General features: G+C 59.1%; 1 protein-coding gene across 4 annotated transcripts in view; it reads right to left on the reverse strand.

Annotated features, from left to right (window-relative positions):
- Positions 1 to 571: 571 nt before the first annotated feature.
- Positions 572 to 15,694, reverse strand: part of DIS3L2 (DIS3 like 3'-5' exoribonuclease 2) — a 353,242-nt gene continuing 338,119 nt past the window's right edge. For all 4 annotated transcript variants that reach the window (XM_043909686.1, XM_043909689.1, XM_043909687.1 and 1 more), the window contains exons 15-21: positions 7,683 to 7,866; positions 6,882 to 6,968; positions 3,976 to 4,123; positions 3,516 to 3,646; positions 3,242 to 3,346; positions 1,661 to 1,762; positions 572 to 1,090 (exon numbers count right to left, since the gene is read on the reverse strand). In XM_043909686.1, coding sequence (XP_043765621.1) covers positions 938 to 1,090; positions 1,661 to 1,762; positions 3,242 to 3,346; positions 3,516 to 3,646; positions 3,976 to 4,123; positions 6,882 to 6,968; positions 7,683 to 7,866 — 910 coding nt within the window. In that variant the 3' untranslated portion in view covers positions 572 to 937. The remainder of the gene's footprint in view (positions 1,091 to 1,660; positions 1,763 to 3,241; positions 3,347 to 3,515; positions 3,647 to 3,975; positions 4,124 to 6,881; positions 6,969 to 7,682; positions 7,867 to 15,694) is intronic.

Raw genomic sequence — 15,694 nt, forward strand, 5'->3', positions numbered from 1 at the left:
CTGAGGGTGTCCCTCTGAGGAGGCTCTCCTCTGCCCTCGGGTACCAGGCTCTGTGGGTGGCCCTCGGGGACAGCTGGAGGAGAGGGGGCTGATCCCCCCCCCACCCCGGCAGGGGTGTGGGGGTGTGGGGGGCAGGTGGAGATGTCTCACCCTCGGGCTCTCCGTCAGGCTGCCCAGGCTGCAGAAACCCCTTCACCCATCACCAAACCACCAGACCTCACCTATTTCCCTTTCAGAGCTCCAGCCTTGGCAGTGGGGGTGTCACAGGACCCAGGCCCCCCTCTTGAGGCTATGGGGGGCCAGCAGGCCAAGAGGAAGTGGGGGTGGGGATGGTCATAGTCACCTGCACAGGGTGATGGGTGCGCTTGCCGTCTGGCATTCTAATTCCATTTCTAGTCAGCCAGACTGAGGCCCTGGCCTCCATCTGTCACGTGGCCAGCTCCATGAATCTTCTTGGACCTGACGGGAGATTCCTGAGGGTGGCCGCCCCAGCTGAGCCATGAGGGGTGGAGCCGGCTCAGGCTCCACATCCTGGGTCTAAGGGGCACCCAGCCGCCCCACACACCAGACAGCACTTCACACTTGATTTTATTCCACGACACTGATTTGCTGAAAACCCCTGGTTTCCTGGGCAGGGTTGGGCAGTGGGTAACGGGGCAGCAGGGCGGCTGGCCTCCGGGAGGACCAGGTCTAGCTCTGGGTGGCTGAGCACCGGCCAGGCCTCAGCCTTCCGTCCGGCCAGCCCCACCTTCTCCCCCCTCCAGCTTAAAAACTGCGCTGCAGAAATAAAACAGGATGAAAAAAATAAAAACAAAACCCTGAGTTGTTAAAAACCAAATTAAAAAAAAAAATCCCCGTTGGTGTCAAAAGGTCCTATTCCTAAAATCCAGTGGGGGCAGAGCGGCGGGGGGAGAGGGGTGTGGCCAGGCAGGCGGCTTCAGTCTTGCTCCTCCTTGTGGTCACCACACCCCAGCTGGTCCTGCGGGTCCAGGAGGCCCTCGGTGCCCGGTCGCTTCAGGATGGCGCTGTACTTGAGGGCGGTGGCCTCTGCCTGCAGCACCACCTCCACCAGGCTGAAGACGGTGATGACCTGAGGGGGAGGAGGGCCCAGCCAGGGGCACAGAAGGGGCTTCAGGCAAAGCCCAGCTCTGCCAGTTCACCCAGCTAGGCCCCGGGGACCCTGGCTCTGCCTGTCTCGGCCTCCGCGGGCCTGTCCGTAAGCTGTTCAAGGACCGAGGAGGCCGTGGGGTCCTGGTGAGAAGGGAAGGAGCCCGGGGCTGCTTTGTGCGATGCCTGGTGGAGGCCGCTCAGCGCCAGGAAGAAAACTTCACCATCTGGGTCTGGCCTGCGAGGCCCACTGTAGGTGAAATCTGTCCTCCTGCGTAGGAGGTCTACACAGTGTTCATCAGCGTCTCAAATGGACCCCAAAGCTGAGGACCCCCTGCTTTAGAGGGGCAGATGGAGGCCCGGCCTCTCCCCAGAGTGGCGATCCCGGGAGGCCGGGCCCAAAGGGTGGGGAGGGGGGAGTTGGGTGCAGGGCAGGGGGCCCCAGGACGGGAGCCCTGGGAGGACACCCCACAAGGCAGAAGGGGGCTCGCTGAAGAGCTGGGCAGACGGGGATGCGGAGCGGCTCTGGGAAGGCAGCCCCACCCCGCCTCACCTGCTGCACCGGCTCCTGTTCCAAGTCCTCGGGCTCCCAGACGAGCGTGAGCTCCGGCTTCTTGCCCACCTTCTGGAAATGGTGGGACCGCAGGGGCAGCATCTGTGCGGGGAGGGGGTGTGTGGTGCACACACCTGCGCCTCAGGACCCAGGCTCCAGGCGCCGCCTCTTAACCTCTGACCCTGCAAGGTCCCCCCTCCCCCAAGACCTTGGAAGCAGTCCCCACCTTGGCCCACCTCTGACTGACCCGTGATGGAGCTCCCTGCCCTGCCGCCTGGCTCTGGGCTGCTTGACCTTTGATGGGGGAGGACCGCCCCAACCCTCGCCTCTTGCCTCTGGCCACTTCGAGGAGGCCGCAGAGACAAGCCACCTTCGCCGAGGGGTGGGGGCGGGGAGGGGCTGGGGGCTCCGTGTGTTACTGGGGCAGGTGGCGGCCTTGTCCGTTTCATCAGGGACTGTCCACGTGGGTGGAGGTGAACTGGGCACCTGGGGCTGGAGGGCCGCCACCCCTCCAGGCCTGGGTCTGTCAGCACAGACAGAGGAGGGGCTGGGCTGTGAGCAGAGACCAGAGACCTGAATCCCACTGTGTCGATGAACTTCACAAGAGTCCAGCATTTTTTCTGGCCACATCATGCAGCTTGTGGGACCTTCGTTCCCTGCCTGGGGATTGAACCCTTGCCTTCGGCAATGAAAGTGCAAAGCTGTAACCACTGGACAGCCAGGGGAATTCCCAACAGGAGCCTAACTTGATTCCTGCTGGACGCCATACTGTCTCCCCTGCTTTAATCCATTTTATTCATACTGTGTTTATTCTACACTCCATGCTGGATTCTGCACTCCCCAAAGTGCTTTGGGTGTTGGGAAATCACAGCTGGGGTCAGGGGTCAGCTAGAACAGGTTCCTCAGGTGGCCTTGGACCAGCACCAACTACCCTCAGAAAGAAACTCAAACAGAGGGCCCCCAGGGCGGGACCAAGACAAAGGCTGGCCTTTTTCTTTTTTTCAGGGGACATAGCTTCCAGCATGGCCTCGGGCCATTCTCTCTGATCTTTCCTTTTCCCATGTTCTTTAAAAAAAAAAATTTCTCCTAAATCTGCCTCCCCTGTCACCTACACTGGTTTGGGACGGACCTGATCTCTGGTTACTTGAGACCTTGGGAAAGAGGCCCAAGGCTGACCTTTGACCGGGACCCCTGGCCCCAGGCAGGACAGCGGGGTGTCTCGGCAGGCCCATTGGGAGGACTCGGTGCCACCACAGGTGAGTGAGGGGTACAGTGTCACCACCACATGTGGACAGGGATGGGGGCTCTTGGCCTAGGCTCGCATCCTGCCTGCTTGTGAATCTAACAAGGGCTGTCCCTCGGCCAAGACCACAGCAGATGCTGGGAAAATGAAGTAGACCCGCAGCGGGAACAGGGACAGGCAGGTAGGTAGGAAGTGTGCTGAGTGGACACAGCTTGGTGCTCCCTCTGCCCGCCCATCCCGACTCCCCTGGGGCCCAGAACATCCCGCCTCCCCCCAGGGTCCAGAGCATCCTGAATCAGCCCAGAGCATCCTGACTCCCCCAGGAGCCCGGCACTCACGTTACAGTACACACGCTTCTGCACCCCGTAACGCAGCACCAGCACGTCGAAGGCTTGGTTCAGGACTCCCATCACCATGGCTTCCGACTCCAGGGGGCCACTCTCCTGCAGGGGCAGGGCTCCAGCCAGGGCTCGGCCAAGGAATGGGGCGTTCCCCCAGGGCCCACCCCAGCTGCTGAAGGGCCGGGACTCCCAGGGGGACTCCTTGTGTAGGCGCCAGGCAGGGTGATGGGGCGCAGGGAGGGAATGGGTGGGGGATGGCTGGTGGCCTCACCCTGACCAGAATGGCGAAGAAGAGGCCGGTGCTGAGCTCCTGCACGCGCTTGGACGCCATGCGGCGGTCATTGCAGTGGTCGGCCTGCTTCTGGAGGGCGTCGGGCTCCACGTCTGGAAGTTCCCGGTAGCCTGGGCAGAGCGCGGTCAGGGGTTCACGGGCGGGCGCCCTGTGTGCGCCAGTGAAGGCGCGGGGAATGGCAGCATGGTGCCCACGGCCCAGGCAGAGTGAGGCCTCCCTGCGCCCAGCTTGGGAGGGCCAAGAAAAGGGTGTGGCCACGGTGAGGGTCCAGGGGCCCCGAGCACGTGCTCACAGGGAGAGATTCTGGGCACAGGCTGCCCTGCGACTCAGGGTGTCCACCCCACCCACCGGGGCCTCCCCAGTGATGGCACTGTGGCCTCTAGCTGCGGGCACCCACTCTGGGCATGGCTGGCACCGCCCCCCGGGGCTGCCCCCTTACCCAGTGCAGCGGACAGGAGGCGGTGAACCAGGACATCCGCGAAGCGGCGGATTGGGGAGGTGAAGTGTGTGTAGAGCGGCACATTGAGGGCGTAGTGGCGGAACTGGGCTGGGTCCTGCAGCACTCCCGAGCAGAAGTACACGGCCATCTGGGGGTTGGGGGTGGGGGGGTACCTCAGAGCTGGGCCGGACCAGGTGGGGGTCTGGTGTACTCTGTGAGCCTGGGAGACTCACCAGGCGGGGTGCTGGGAGCGTGGGCCCACCTGCCAGGTGTGGGCAGCTGTGCAAAGTTGGGGCAGTCTGCAAAGACCAGGGGCTGTTCCATACGGGGCGGGGGGTACCCTTGGGGCTGCCATGGGGCTGAGCGGAGTCATGGGGGCCCTCACTCCTCTCCTGCTGAGGCCCAGGGCGGGGCTTACCCAGACCCCTCTGCTGGGGATTGGAAGTGGAGTCACTGGGGTGGGGGGTGGCAGGGGAAGGACATGTGCTTCTTGCTAGGAACCCTTAAGATGTTGAAAGGCCTCCTCTCTCAGAGTCCTGGGGGAGCAGCCGTGCCAGCCCTCAGGGAGGCAGGGGTGAAGGGCAGGGGGACCACAGGCTGAAGTCAGAGGACTTCAGGGAGGAGCTGGACCCATCCTTGCCCACAGCAGCTCACTGCTGGGTTTTAGTGGCTGTTACTGCCGGGACCTGGGAGGAAGGAACTGTTCTGGTTGCCCCTCCCTAGAACGGGGCTGGGGGTGGCTACTCGGGAAGCCATGGCCATGCCAGGCCAGGGGCCGGAAGTATTCTTAACCAAGTCACACGCCTGATGGCCCCATGTGGCCAGAGTGCAAGGTAGGAGAGAAGGTCCAGGACACCCCCACCCAGAGCAAAACAGGTGCCTGACTTGTCCTCTCTGGCCCTGGCCCTGCCTTGGGTCATGACTGACCAACCTCCGACTGGAGGCCCTGATTCCTGACCTGCTGATGGCCACACCTACACCCTGGCACCCCTGTGCCCCCAAGGCTTGACCTTTCAACAGCCAAGGGAGGCAGCGGTTGGTCAGCCTCCCGGCCCTTCTTGGCCCTGACAACCTGTCCTGAGACCAAGACCCCGAGGAGCTGAGGTCAGAGGGCCCTCCTGTAGGGCAGGAATTAGGACTGAGGCCCGAGGGGGACACTGAGTGTCTCTAGGGGCACAGCAAACAGCCCGGCTCCCACGGTGGAGCTGTGCTGAGAGCCCGGGCCACCGTCCCTGGAGATGCCATGGTGCCTGGGAACCAGCGACCAGGTTCTTCGGCCAGGGCCTGAGTCACACCCGTGTGTGTTCACTCATTCCCTCCCTTGCCACTTGCTCACACTCACACCCTCACACGCTCCCGTGTGTTGGGCCGAACGCACAGCCAGCTCCGGTTACTCTGTGATTGAAAGCCCTGGAAACCAGGACGCAGCTGGAGCTGACCTGCTCTGCTGCTGGGCTCTGCTTCCCTTCTGGTTCCCCCTGGGCCCTGGTTATGTCGGGGGTGAGTCGACCAGGGAGGTGGGAGCCGCCTCCCCTGGGAGCCACGTTTGGCCTTTGTCCTCAGCAGTGGCCCAGGTCGCCAGACGAGCTGGGTAAGGAGGGCGGAGGGTCCCAGCCCCCTTCCTGGGCAGTGGGGGTGTCTCTGGGTTGCGTGGGACAGACGGGGACCCAGAAATGGGGCAGAGACAGGGGACCAGGCACCCTGGTCTCTCTGGTCCCTCCCTGACATCAGATCCCAGGCAGAGACTGATCTCTGAGGTCACTGCAGGTGAGGCCAGGGTGAGTCTGGTCTTTGTCAGGCTCTGAGTGACTGAGGACGGGACCCCTTCCCTTGGAGCTTCAGGGCTGGGTTCCCCTTGGGGGTAGGTGGCTTCTAGAGGCTGGTGGAGGAAATGGGGTCCCCATCGGCCTCGTTTGTGGTGTCAAGCCCAGTGGCCAGAGATGCACGCCTTCCCTCTCCATTGGTGGGGGGGCGGTGCTTTATGGTGCCTGGTGTGGAGCAGACATTTGTGAGTGGGGGCAGGGCTACGCAGCCAGACCCAAATGGACCTGATGGCCCCATTCCTAGCAGAGCCAGAGGCCTCAGAAGTCAACTGTGAGCCGCTGAGGTTCTTGTGGACAAACTGGATCTGCCCAGTGACGTAGCCTCTGGACAGCACCCCCAGGCTGCACTGGGCCCACCACCGCTTCTGTTCACAATGGCAGCTCTCACTGACCAGACAGGGCACTGGGATCTGGGGGGTGGGGGTCCTTCCCAAAATGCTCGGCCCCCCAGGGCCTCCAAGCTCAGCCTTGGAGGGCTGAAACTGGTGGCCAGAAGCCAGCACACTGTCTACCTCCTCGGTGGCCAGCCTAACTTCCAGCTGCAGACAGAGGCCCACGCCTGATTCCTCCACTTGTGATCATCTGGGACAAGGAGACTTCTCTGCCTGGGGCCCCCAAGCTGTGGTGGGGGCTGAGGACTCGGGGAGACCAATGCGCTTTCCTGTTCCAGGTCCCCATCTGCCCATGAATTGCTGACCAGGCTGCATCTGACCCCGAGCTGGTCTGATCTGTGGGGACCAGGCCCTGAAGTGTTGGGGGGTGGTACCTGGGGTGGCTCCCCCCCTGCTGCCAGCAAACAGAGCCCCAGGGGCTGTGCAGCGGGAGAAGCAAGGCTCAAACTGTTCCTCCAACTGAGCCCCAGACAAGCGGCCCTTGAGCAGGACAGGCTGGCAAGTCGGAGCAGGAGGTGGCAAGGAGCCCAGGGCCACCTGTCCTGGATGCTTCCCCGGGGAGCATCCTCCCCACCTCTCCCCTCTCCCCACACCTCCCCTCAGGTTCCCTGAGCCTGGAGAGGTCCTGTGTGCTCCCGGGGGGCAGGGAGGGGGGGAAGGCGGGGCGGGTGGAGGACTGGCCCTGCCTTACCTGCATGGGCCGGGAGCACATGTTGGTGAGCACCTCCTTCCGGGCCAGGGAGTACTTGTCATCTCCGAACATTTCGGTCAGACTTTTCTAGAAGAACCACGTGAAATGCAGTCAGGCCTGGGGAGAGAGGCTTGGGGGCCCTGTCACCCACTGATCACCTGAGACTTGGCTCTGGGAGGAAAGACCAGCCGAGGGCCCCAGCCCTGCTCAGGTGGCCATGGGTGGCCTGCAGGGGTTTGGTAGGGGGGACGGCCAGCAGCCCCCAGCCTATGTCCCAGGCTGGGCCTGCCTCGAGGTTCCTGGCTCGAGGGTAGCCCTTCCACGTCTGTCTGTCTGGCTGGCCTGGACAGAATGGCTTCCTGTCTGACCTCGGGCACCCCAGCCCAGAGCGGATGGGGCTGGTCCCCCTGCTGTGGAATCAGGGCCCAAGCCATGGGTTACTGAGTCATGTGATTCTCAGTTCTGGGTGGGGAGTATCTGACACCCCCTACCATGAAAAACAGCCTCTGGTTTTCACTAATCCTAGTGCCCTGAGAGAGCCTGAGCTCAGCCGATTCCTGCCCACGGGACCCCTGCCCACAGCTAGGCCTGAGGGCACTGCCTCAGTCTCCTGGGCTCCCCGCCAGGCCCTGCGAGATGAAGGCCTTGTCCCCAGGGCTTCCTGTCTCCCTTGTGGGGGAGACTGGGCTGAAGGGCCAAGAGACCCTGGTGGGATGCAGTTAGCTGCTGAAACCAGGCTTCCTGGCCTGCCTCCTGCTTTCCCCAACAGGGCCTCCCAGCCCCCGTGTTCCCGGCACTCACATTGAGGGCCCCTGCAGAGCTGAAGTCCATGGGCATCCCCATCTGGTCACAGAATTCCACCAGGTCATTGAGCATCTTGGTCTGCGGCGGCGGGTGCCGCCGCAGCAGGGCTCGCTCGGGGAAGGCGCGGTGGATCTTGTGGGCCACGGCCATGTTGGCCAAGAGCATGAACTCCTCCACGAGCCTGCAGTGGGGGGTGTGGTGGGAACGTGGTGGGGTCATTCTTTCTCGCTTCTCGGTTGGCTGGCTCTCTTGTATCCTTGTTTTGGCTTAAAGATGCCCTCCTGGCATTTGGTATACTTTTAAAAATTTATTTTTATTTGGAGGATAATTGCTTTACAATAGCAGTGTTGGTTTCCGCTGTACAACGTGAACCAGCTGTGGGTATACATATAACCCCTCCCTCATGAGCCTCCCTCCCCCCCCACCACCTCATCCCTCTAGGTCATCATGGAGCATGCATCCCAGCTTATTTCCTGCAAGCTGCTTTCTCCCTCATCCCTCTGCTCATGCCCCTCACTGCACTAATCAGTCTGTACTCCTCTCTGCTGGTGGGTCACCTCGTGCGCTGCATCTCCCACCAGACGGGGGTCTGGGGAGGGTGCCTGTCTTATTCCCAGCTGCAGCCCCAGTGCTTGGGACCTCACCTGACCCAGAGAAGGTGTTTAGTAAAGATCTCTGCTGAATGACGAAGCTTCCCAGAACACTGGGGGCATCTCCTGTGCCTGAGCAGGCCAGAAGAACCCAGGGGGCTCTGCAGGGCCATGCAGAGGCAGGTGTGTGGACCCAAGGTTCCCTGTTCCCAGGAGCGCTTGGCTCCTTTTCCTCCCTGGAAAGATGAGGGTTTCTGAGGATGAACAGGACAGTCACAGATGACAGAGGAAATTCAGGCATTTGGGGACAAGACAAACGTAGTGTGTGTGCACGTGCGTGCTAAGTTGCTTCAGTCGTGTCTGACTCTTTGCGACGCTATGGACTGTAGCCCATCAGCCTCTTCTGTTCATGGGATTCTCCAGGCAAGAATACTGGAATGGGTTGCCATGCCCTTCTCCAGTGGATCTTCCCAACCCAGGGATCGAACCTGTATCTCTTATGTCTCCTGCATTGGCAGGCAGGTTCTTTACCACTAGTGCCATCTGGGAAGCCCAAACGTACTGTATGGGTCCAAGTGGCTCAGATGGTAAAGCATCTGCCCGCAATGTGGGAGACCTGGGTTCAATCCCTGGGTCAGGAAGATACCCTGGAGAAGGAAATGGCAACCCACTCCAGTATTCTTACCTGGAAAATTTCATGGACAGAGGAGGAGCCTGGTGGGCTACAGTTCATGGGGTTGCAAAGAGTCAGACACGACTGAGCAGACTTCACTTTCAGGACTGTAGTCCTGTAGGGGTGTTCAAACCACTGAGTTGCTCTTCCAGGAGTTAACCTGGTTTTGCTTCACCTGAGTGTAATTAGGATCAACAAGTATGAATGGATCTGGCTCCAAACAGGAAAGCTGAAAGCAGACCAAGAGTCCCAGGGAGGAGCAGGGACTGATGAGACCAATGGGCAGAGGGGAAGGCCGGATCACAGCACAGAGGTCAGCAGCCCCCCTGCCTCCTGATCTGGGGCAGGAGGCCCATGGGCTGCTTTCCCGCCCAGGGTGCCTGCGGAGGACAGGTGGATCACGTACATGTCCAAGAGCTGAAGCCTTCAGGAAGGGACTCTGGTGTGAGCTGGGGCCCTGCGTGGGGAGAACCTGCCGGCCTCCCCACTCGGCCCCCTGCAGGGGAGACTCTCAGGTCCTTGCCCAGCCTAGGGGAGATCCTCCCCAGTGCAGCCCACACTGGGCTGCATGTCAAGCCCATGCTGCTCCCACGGGGGCGGGAGAGGTCAGGGAGGAGCCCCAGGAGGCTGGGCGGCAGTTGTGGGATACGCGTCCTGTTCCTGGAGGTGCAGGCAGTGCCTGGGGTGAGCCCCGTCCCCTCCCTAAGCTCTAAAGTCATAGCCAGTGAAGGGGGACGAGATCATGAGCAGGCAGAGCCCTGCCTTCCTGATGGGCCTCCCTGCTGAGGACTGGCTCTGGTCTAACAAGCTGCCCCCCACAGCATGTCTACCCCCCAACAAAGCCCTCTCTCTGAGAAAGGATGGTGGGATGCCCCAGGCCAGACACCATCAGCGCCAGGCCTGGACCTTGGGAGGAGGCCCACCCATGCCTACACTTCCAGCTCCTCCTCTCTGGGTACCCTGCTGGGCCGTCCCCAGCCCACTGCCCACGTGGGACAGAGGTTGGGCAAAGGCCACGGGTCTGGTCTCAGAGGCCCTTCTCTTCCATCTAGGAGGCCTGTGTGTGGAACAAGGAGCTTCTTCTTTCCCCACTGGGTTGCAGCAATAGTCTTTCAAGCCGCCATCCAACCTCCCACCCCATTGTCTGTCCTGAGCACATCATCTCCTGCTGAAAACCCTTGAGTTCACATGCGGGAACCTGACCACCAAATCTCGAGAGGTGAGGCCTGCATCTTGGCTCTAGCACATCCGTGCTGTAGAACCCCGGACAAGGCACTGACCATGTCTGATCCATTTACTTCAGGGATAATAACAGCACTTGTTTCACAGAATGGTTGTGAAACAACAGGAGGAAAATGTACCTGGTGTGACATCAGCATCAAAGACATGGGAGGTGCTGGGAATTCCCTGGAGGTGCTGTGGTCCTGCTTCCACTGACGAGGGAGGGCCTGGCTCAAGCACTGGTCATTGGGGAACTAAGATCCCACAGTTGGTGCAGCAAGGCCAAGCCAAAGAAACCAAAAAAACATGAGAGGTGCTTCCCTCTTTCTACCTTCCATGCTAAATGGCCAGCCTGGGGTCTCCTTGTGGGGTCCTATGATTTCCATCCCTGCCATCTGATGCCCCCTTTGACCTCTCTACGCTTCTATGAAGACCATCTCCATCACTCCTGGGCACTTACTGCATGACTAGCCACTTTGAAGAGGGTCAGCCTGTCTAGGGGGCTTCCCTTGTGGTTCAGCTGGTAAAGAATCTGCCTGCAATGTGGGAGACCTGGGTTCGATCCCTGGGTTGGGAAGATCCTCTGGAAAAGGGAACGGCAACCCACTCCAGTATTCTGGCCTGGAGAATTCCATGGACTGTATAGCCCGTGGGGGCGCAAAGAGTCGGACACGACTGAGCCTGTCTAGGGCCACCTATGTCAGTCTAGCACCATTTGACGCCTCACACTGGTTTTCATATTTAGATCTGGTCACCTGAAGAGGAGTCTCAAGTCCTGCTAGATATGTCTTGTCTGCTTTCTGGTGGCTGAGATGGTAAAGAATCTGCCCACAGTGCAGGAGACCCGGGTTTGATCCCTGGGTCTGGAAGATACCCTGGAGAAGGGCATGGCAACCCACTCCAGTATTTTTGCCTAGAGAATCCCATGGACAGAGGAGCCTGGCGGCTACAGTCCATGGGGTAGCAGACTTGGACACCACTGAGTCATTAATACTTTTCTCCCCACACTGCTGTTGGTCAGACCCTGCGGAGCATTATCACCTAAATGTTTCAGACACAGTTCATTCATCCATTCGTTGCCCGCTCAGCACACACGATTGTGTGCCAGACGGATCCAGACGTCTCCCCCCATGCAGTCCGAGTGTCGCTGTGGCTGGGGGGTGGTAGGGCGGGCACTCGGCCTGCTCCTCGGAGCCCCGTGTCTCCAGCCTGCACTTTGGGGCTGACCTGGGCTGCATTTCATGGCGCGGCCAGCAGGGGACAGCATGGCCCCGTGACAGGGCTGTGTGAGCTCAGCCCAGGGCAGGGCACGCGGCAGGGCAGGGCAGGGAGCTCCAGCGTGAGCCCCCACCCACACGGCCTCAGGTCAAAGGAACTGAATGTGCGGGGACCCCCCTAATCAGGAGCTGTGCTCGTGCCCCTATTTCCTGCAGGGCCCCTCCCCGCTCCCCACCTTAAGGAGGAGACCCCCAAGGGCAAGGGACAGGAGGGTGGGCTTGAAGCCCAGAGCCCCAGCAGCGACAACAGCCCTCAGCCCCCGCTTCTCCGGTCACCTCACTACTTGTCCTCCCTGGGCCCCGGTACCGTCCCACACGTCAGCTGGGCTGGTGAGAGAAAGACAAGTGCTGCTGTTTACCTTGAGAAGAGAGTCTAGGGACGCCTTGGTCACGGGGGCTGACCTTGGATGAGGCCCTTGGTGCCTCGGGGGGCTCCCACCCCTGGGTGTCTCCGTGCCTCCATCAGGACGGTGGACGGGGGTTCAGGGGCAGCCTGTGGGACTCTCTCCAACACAGTTCAGAGAGGCAGAGCATTCCTCCCAGGAAAACATCAGTGTCCCACATAGTCCCCTAGTGTCCAGGACAGCTTCAGGGGCCACTTCCCCAAAACCTGTCCTTATCCCTGCAGGTTGGAGGGAGGGGAGAGAGGAAATGCAAGCGTGTAGACGTGAGAAAGTAGGGCGGGGGCCTGGAGCCCGAGCCGGTAGAGCCCTGGGGGGGCTGAAGGGTGCAGCACAGATGGTGGGGGTCCCCTGTGCAGTCGGGGAACAGGAGGCTGAGGGAAAGGTCAGCAGTCAGATTCTAGTGAGTTCAGATTCACAGTCAGCAACAGGGCTGGGCACCCGGAAGGGGAGGGGGCTGGCCAGTCCTGGGGGCTCTCATCTGGGCCAGCAAAGGGGCCCCTCTCTCAGGGCTCCCCGGCCCCTCGCGGGTCAGTTCCTGGACAGGCCTGCAGGGGGCGCCCAGCATCTTCCTCCCGCAGGGCCCAGGACATGGCAGGAGCCGATGAGAACCCAGGAACTTCTGGGCAGGAGAGAGCCTTGCTTATAAACTGCAGCCCTGCAAACCGAGGCCCAGGGGTCTCTGGGCTCCAGTCAGTGTGTGTTTCCTTTCCAAGGCCAGCTCTGGGCTGAGGGCTTTGCTCGGGCAGGAACGGGCTGGTTAGAAGAAGCTCCCACCGCTGACCTGTCACCCTTGACCCTGATCTCCTCCTGTCTTTGAGGGGTAGAGCTGCAGGCCCAGGCCCGAAGCCAGAGCTCAGATGGGGCTCCAAGCTGCCCTGGGTGGTTAGGACGTCCTCTGAGAGCAAACTGCACACACAGGGGTCTGATATCCAAGTGGGGATGGAGCCGGGCATGCTCCCTGGTCGGGGTCCCTGTCCTGATGGTAACCCCACCCTTGCCCCAGCCTGACACAGGTGTGAGATCACTCCCCTCTGCAGGGGAGGCAGTGTGTGTGTGTGTGTGTGTGTGTGTGTGTGTGTGTGTGTGTTGGATGTCAGCTTCTGCCTGACAACTGCCCTAAATAGGGCTCAGGAAAGGCCACCTGCCGGGAGCACCTTCCAGACAGCAGGCCACATAGTCAGAGCTGGGCATCAGGCCTGGCATCGGCTGAGCATCTATCTGGAGCCCGTTGCCACCACAGCCCCCATCACCTGGAGGGCCGGGGCGGGCTCTGCTGTGACAAACACATGGAGGGCTCACTGGGGTCATGCCAGGATACAAGCTCAGCAGCACTCAGTCCGCAGCACCCCACCCACCTGTGCTCTGGGTCTCTGGGTGCCAGAGGGGAGGGCTTCTCATCCCAGGGAGGAGGGAGCAAGCCTAGAGGTGTCACAATCACCTGCTACAGCAGATGGCAGGTAAAGACCACAAGCAACCTACACACAGGACACACCCTCCTCACGCAGCAAAGACGCCTTGTCTAGTATAATGTTTGCCGAAGTATGTTCATGTTAAAGAAAAGGTATAAACATGTATGAAATACTAAGGTCTAATTTTACGTGAATTTTTTTTTTTTTTAAATAGGATATCCTGCATGTGGACAGCCCAAGGCAACAGGAGAAGGGGAAAAGTTAGTGGTATCAGCTCAGGAGCTTGTCCCAGCTCTGCCACTCACAAGCAATGTGATTTCAGAAACATTTCTTAACCTCTCTGAATCTCAATTTACTTACCTGAAAAAATGGGCATGTAATAACCTGGTCTTAAATATTACATTATCATCATGCATATTACAGCAGTGACTAGCCTGGGTGCCCCAAACCTAGGATGCAGGCTGAACAGAGCAAGATCCTAGAGGCTTCCCACCCTGATGCCAGAGCCTCAGTCCACAGCCTTCATCTCTTAGCAACTGGCTCCCTACTTCTGGCCACTCCCAGCTGCTTCTGTCTTCACATCCAGAGAGACGCAAATCTGGTCATGCCCCTCTCTCACATGAAGCCCTTCAGTGGTGACCACTGTCCTGGGACAGTTCCACCTTTTGGTAAAATGAGGTTTCCCCTTGTCTGGTGCCAGCATGACCTCCCCCTCTCATCGTCCCCCACCCCTCACACTCCAGCTCATTCTTGGGCCTCTTTCTTGCTTCTGTCCCTTTGCACTGCTGTTCCCTGAGCCTGGAATCCGAGACCTTTCTCCTCGAATCTCTTTTTCTCGGATGTCCCTTCCTCTGGGGAGGCAGCATGAGATGCCCACCTGGCTGCTGCATGCTTCTCAGATGCCCAGACCTGTCCCATCACAGCACTCAGCCCGCACGGTCATCACCCCTTTGATCACAGGCTGTGTCTCCCCTCTCTACCCCATGCCGCCTACCCTGAGCCCAGTGTGAGTCCTAGCACAGTGCATGCTCAATAAACCTATGCATGATGGATTCCCAGGAAGGGGCACAGTCAGGAGTCAAGAGGGCCATGCCCCTGCCACAATGCCCCCTTTCTTCATGGGTACACAGTCCTCACACATATATTTCTGATCCCCTAACTCAGCATTAAAAAACTAAGATCACAGCACCCAGTCCCATCACTTCATGGCAAAGAGAAAGGGAAAAAGTAAAACAGTGACAGATTTTATTTTCCTGGGCTCCAAAATCACTACCATGGATGGTGACTGCAGCCATGAAATTAAAGGACGCTTGCTCCTTAGAAGGAAAGCTATGACAAACCTAGATAGCATATTAAAAAGTAGAGATAGCACTTTGCTGACAAAGATTTGTATATTCAAAGCTATGGCTTTTCCAGTGGTCATGTATGGATGTAAGAGTTGGACCATAAAGAAAGCTGAGCACTGAAGAATTGATGTTTTTGAACTGTGGTGCTAGAAAAGACTCTTGAGAGTCTCTTGGACTGCAAGAAGATCAAACCAGTTAATCCTAAAGGAAAAAAACCATGAATATTTAAAGGAATGACTGACACTGAAGCTGAAGCCCCAATACTTTGGCCACCTGATGCGAAGAGCCAACTCACTGAAAGACCCTGATGCTGGGAAACAGTGCAGGCAAAAGGAAAAGAGGATGAGATGGTTAGACAGCATTACTGACTCAACAGACATGAATTTGAGCAAACTCCAGGAGATAGTGGAGGACAGAGGAGCCTGGTGAGCTATAGTCCATGGGTTGCAAAAAGTCACACATTACTTAGTGACTGAACAACAACAAAGAAAAGAGCTCTACTGACATCATTCCCCTACAGCCCTCCCCTGCTGTTTCCCCACCCCTCAAGTATATAGAGCACCAGTCTCCACTTAAGAGGAAGCTAAGCTTGTCATTTCAACCAACCAGAGTAAGGTGTCTCCCATATACAGCCATTCATTTGTTCACTGCCTCACCCTCCAAAACTTCTTTGGATTGCTGCCATGGAGGGAGAAAGGGAAGAGATATCTGTTAAGCACCTGTGACAGTGGACAGACCACAGGCCTAGCAAATCCTCTTGCAGCCTGGGAGGTGCTCTCACCCCTTTCTGATGCGTGGCGAAGCTTAAGGTACAAAAACAAGAGGTGATCAGGCCTAGGTCCCACAGCTCTGTAACCAGCAGCTGGGATTCACTGCCTGTCTGTGTGACCTGGAGGCCCTGCTGCATCCGCTGTGTCCCAGGCACTGCTCAGGAAGCCTCAGCCTTCCCTCTAGGAGCCCCCAACCTCGCGAGGGTGGGGGTGGGATACGCTCACAAATCTAAGATCAATCTCAAGCAATGGCCAAGAGGTGGGAAACACTTTACATGAAAAGGATGAAAGAGTCAAGCTACGGAGGAGAGCAAAGAAA

This window comes from Cervus elaphus, chromosome 8 (assembly GCF_910594005.1).
Source record: "Cervus elaphus chromosome 8, mCerEla1.1, whole genome shotgun sequence".
NCBI classification, from domain to species: domain Eukaryota; kingdom Metazoa; phylum Chordata; class Mammalia; order Artiodactyla; family Cervidae; genus Cervus; species Cervus elaphus.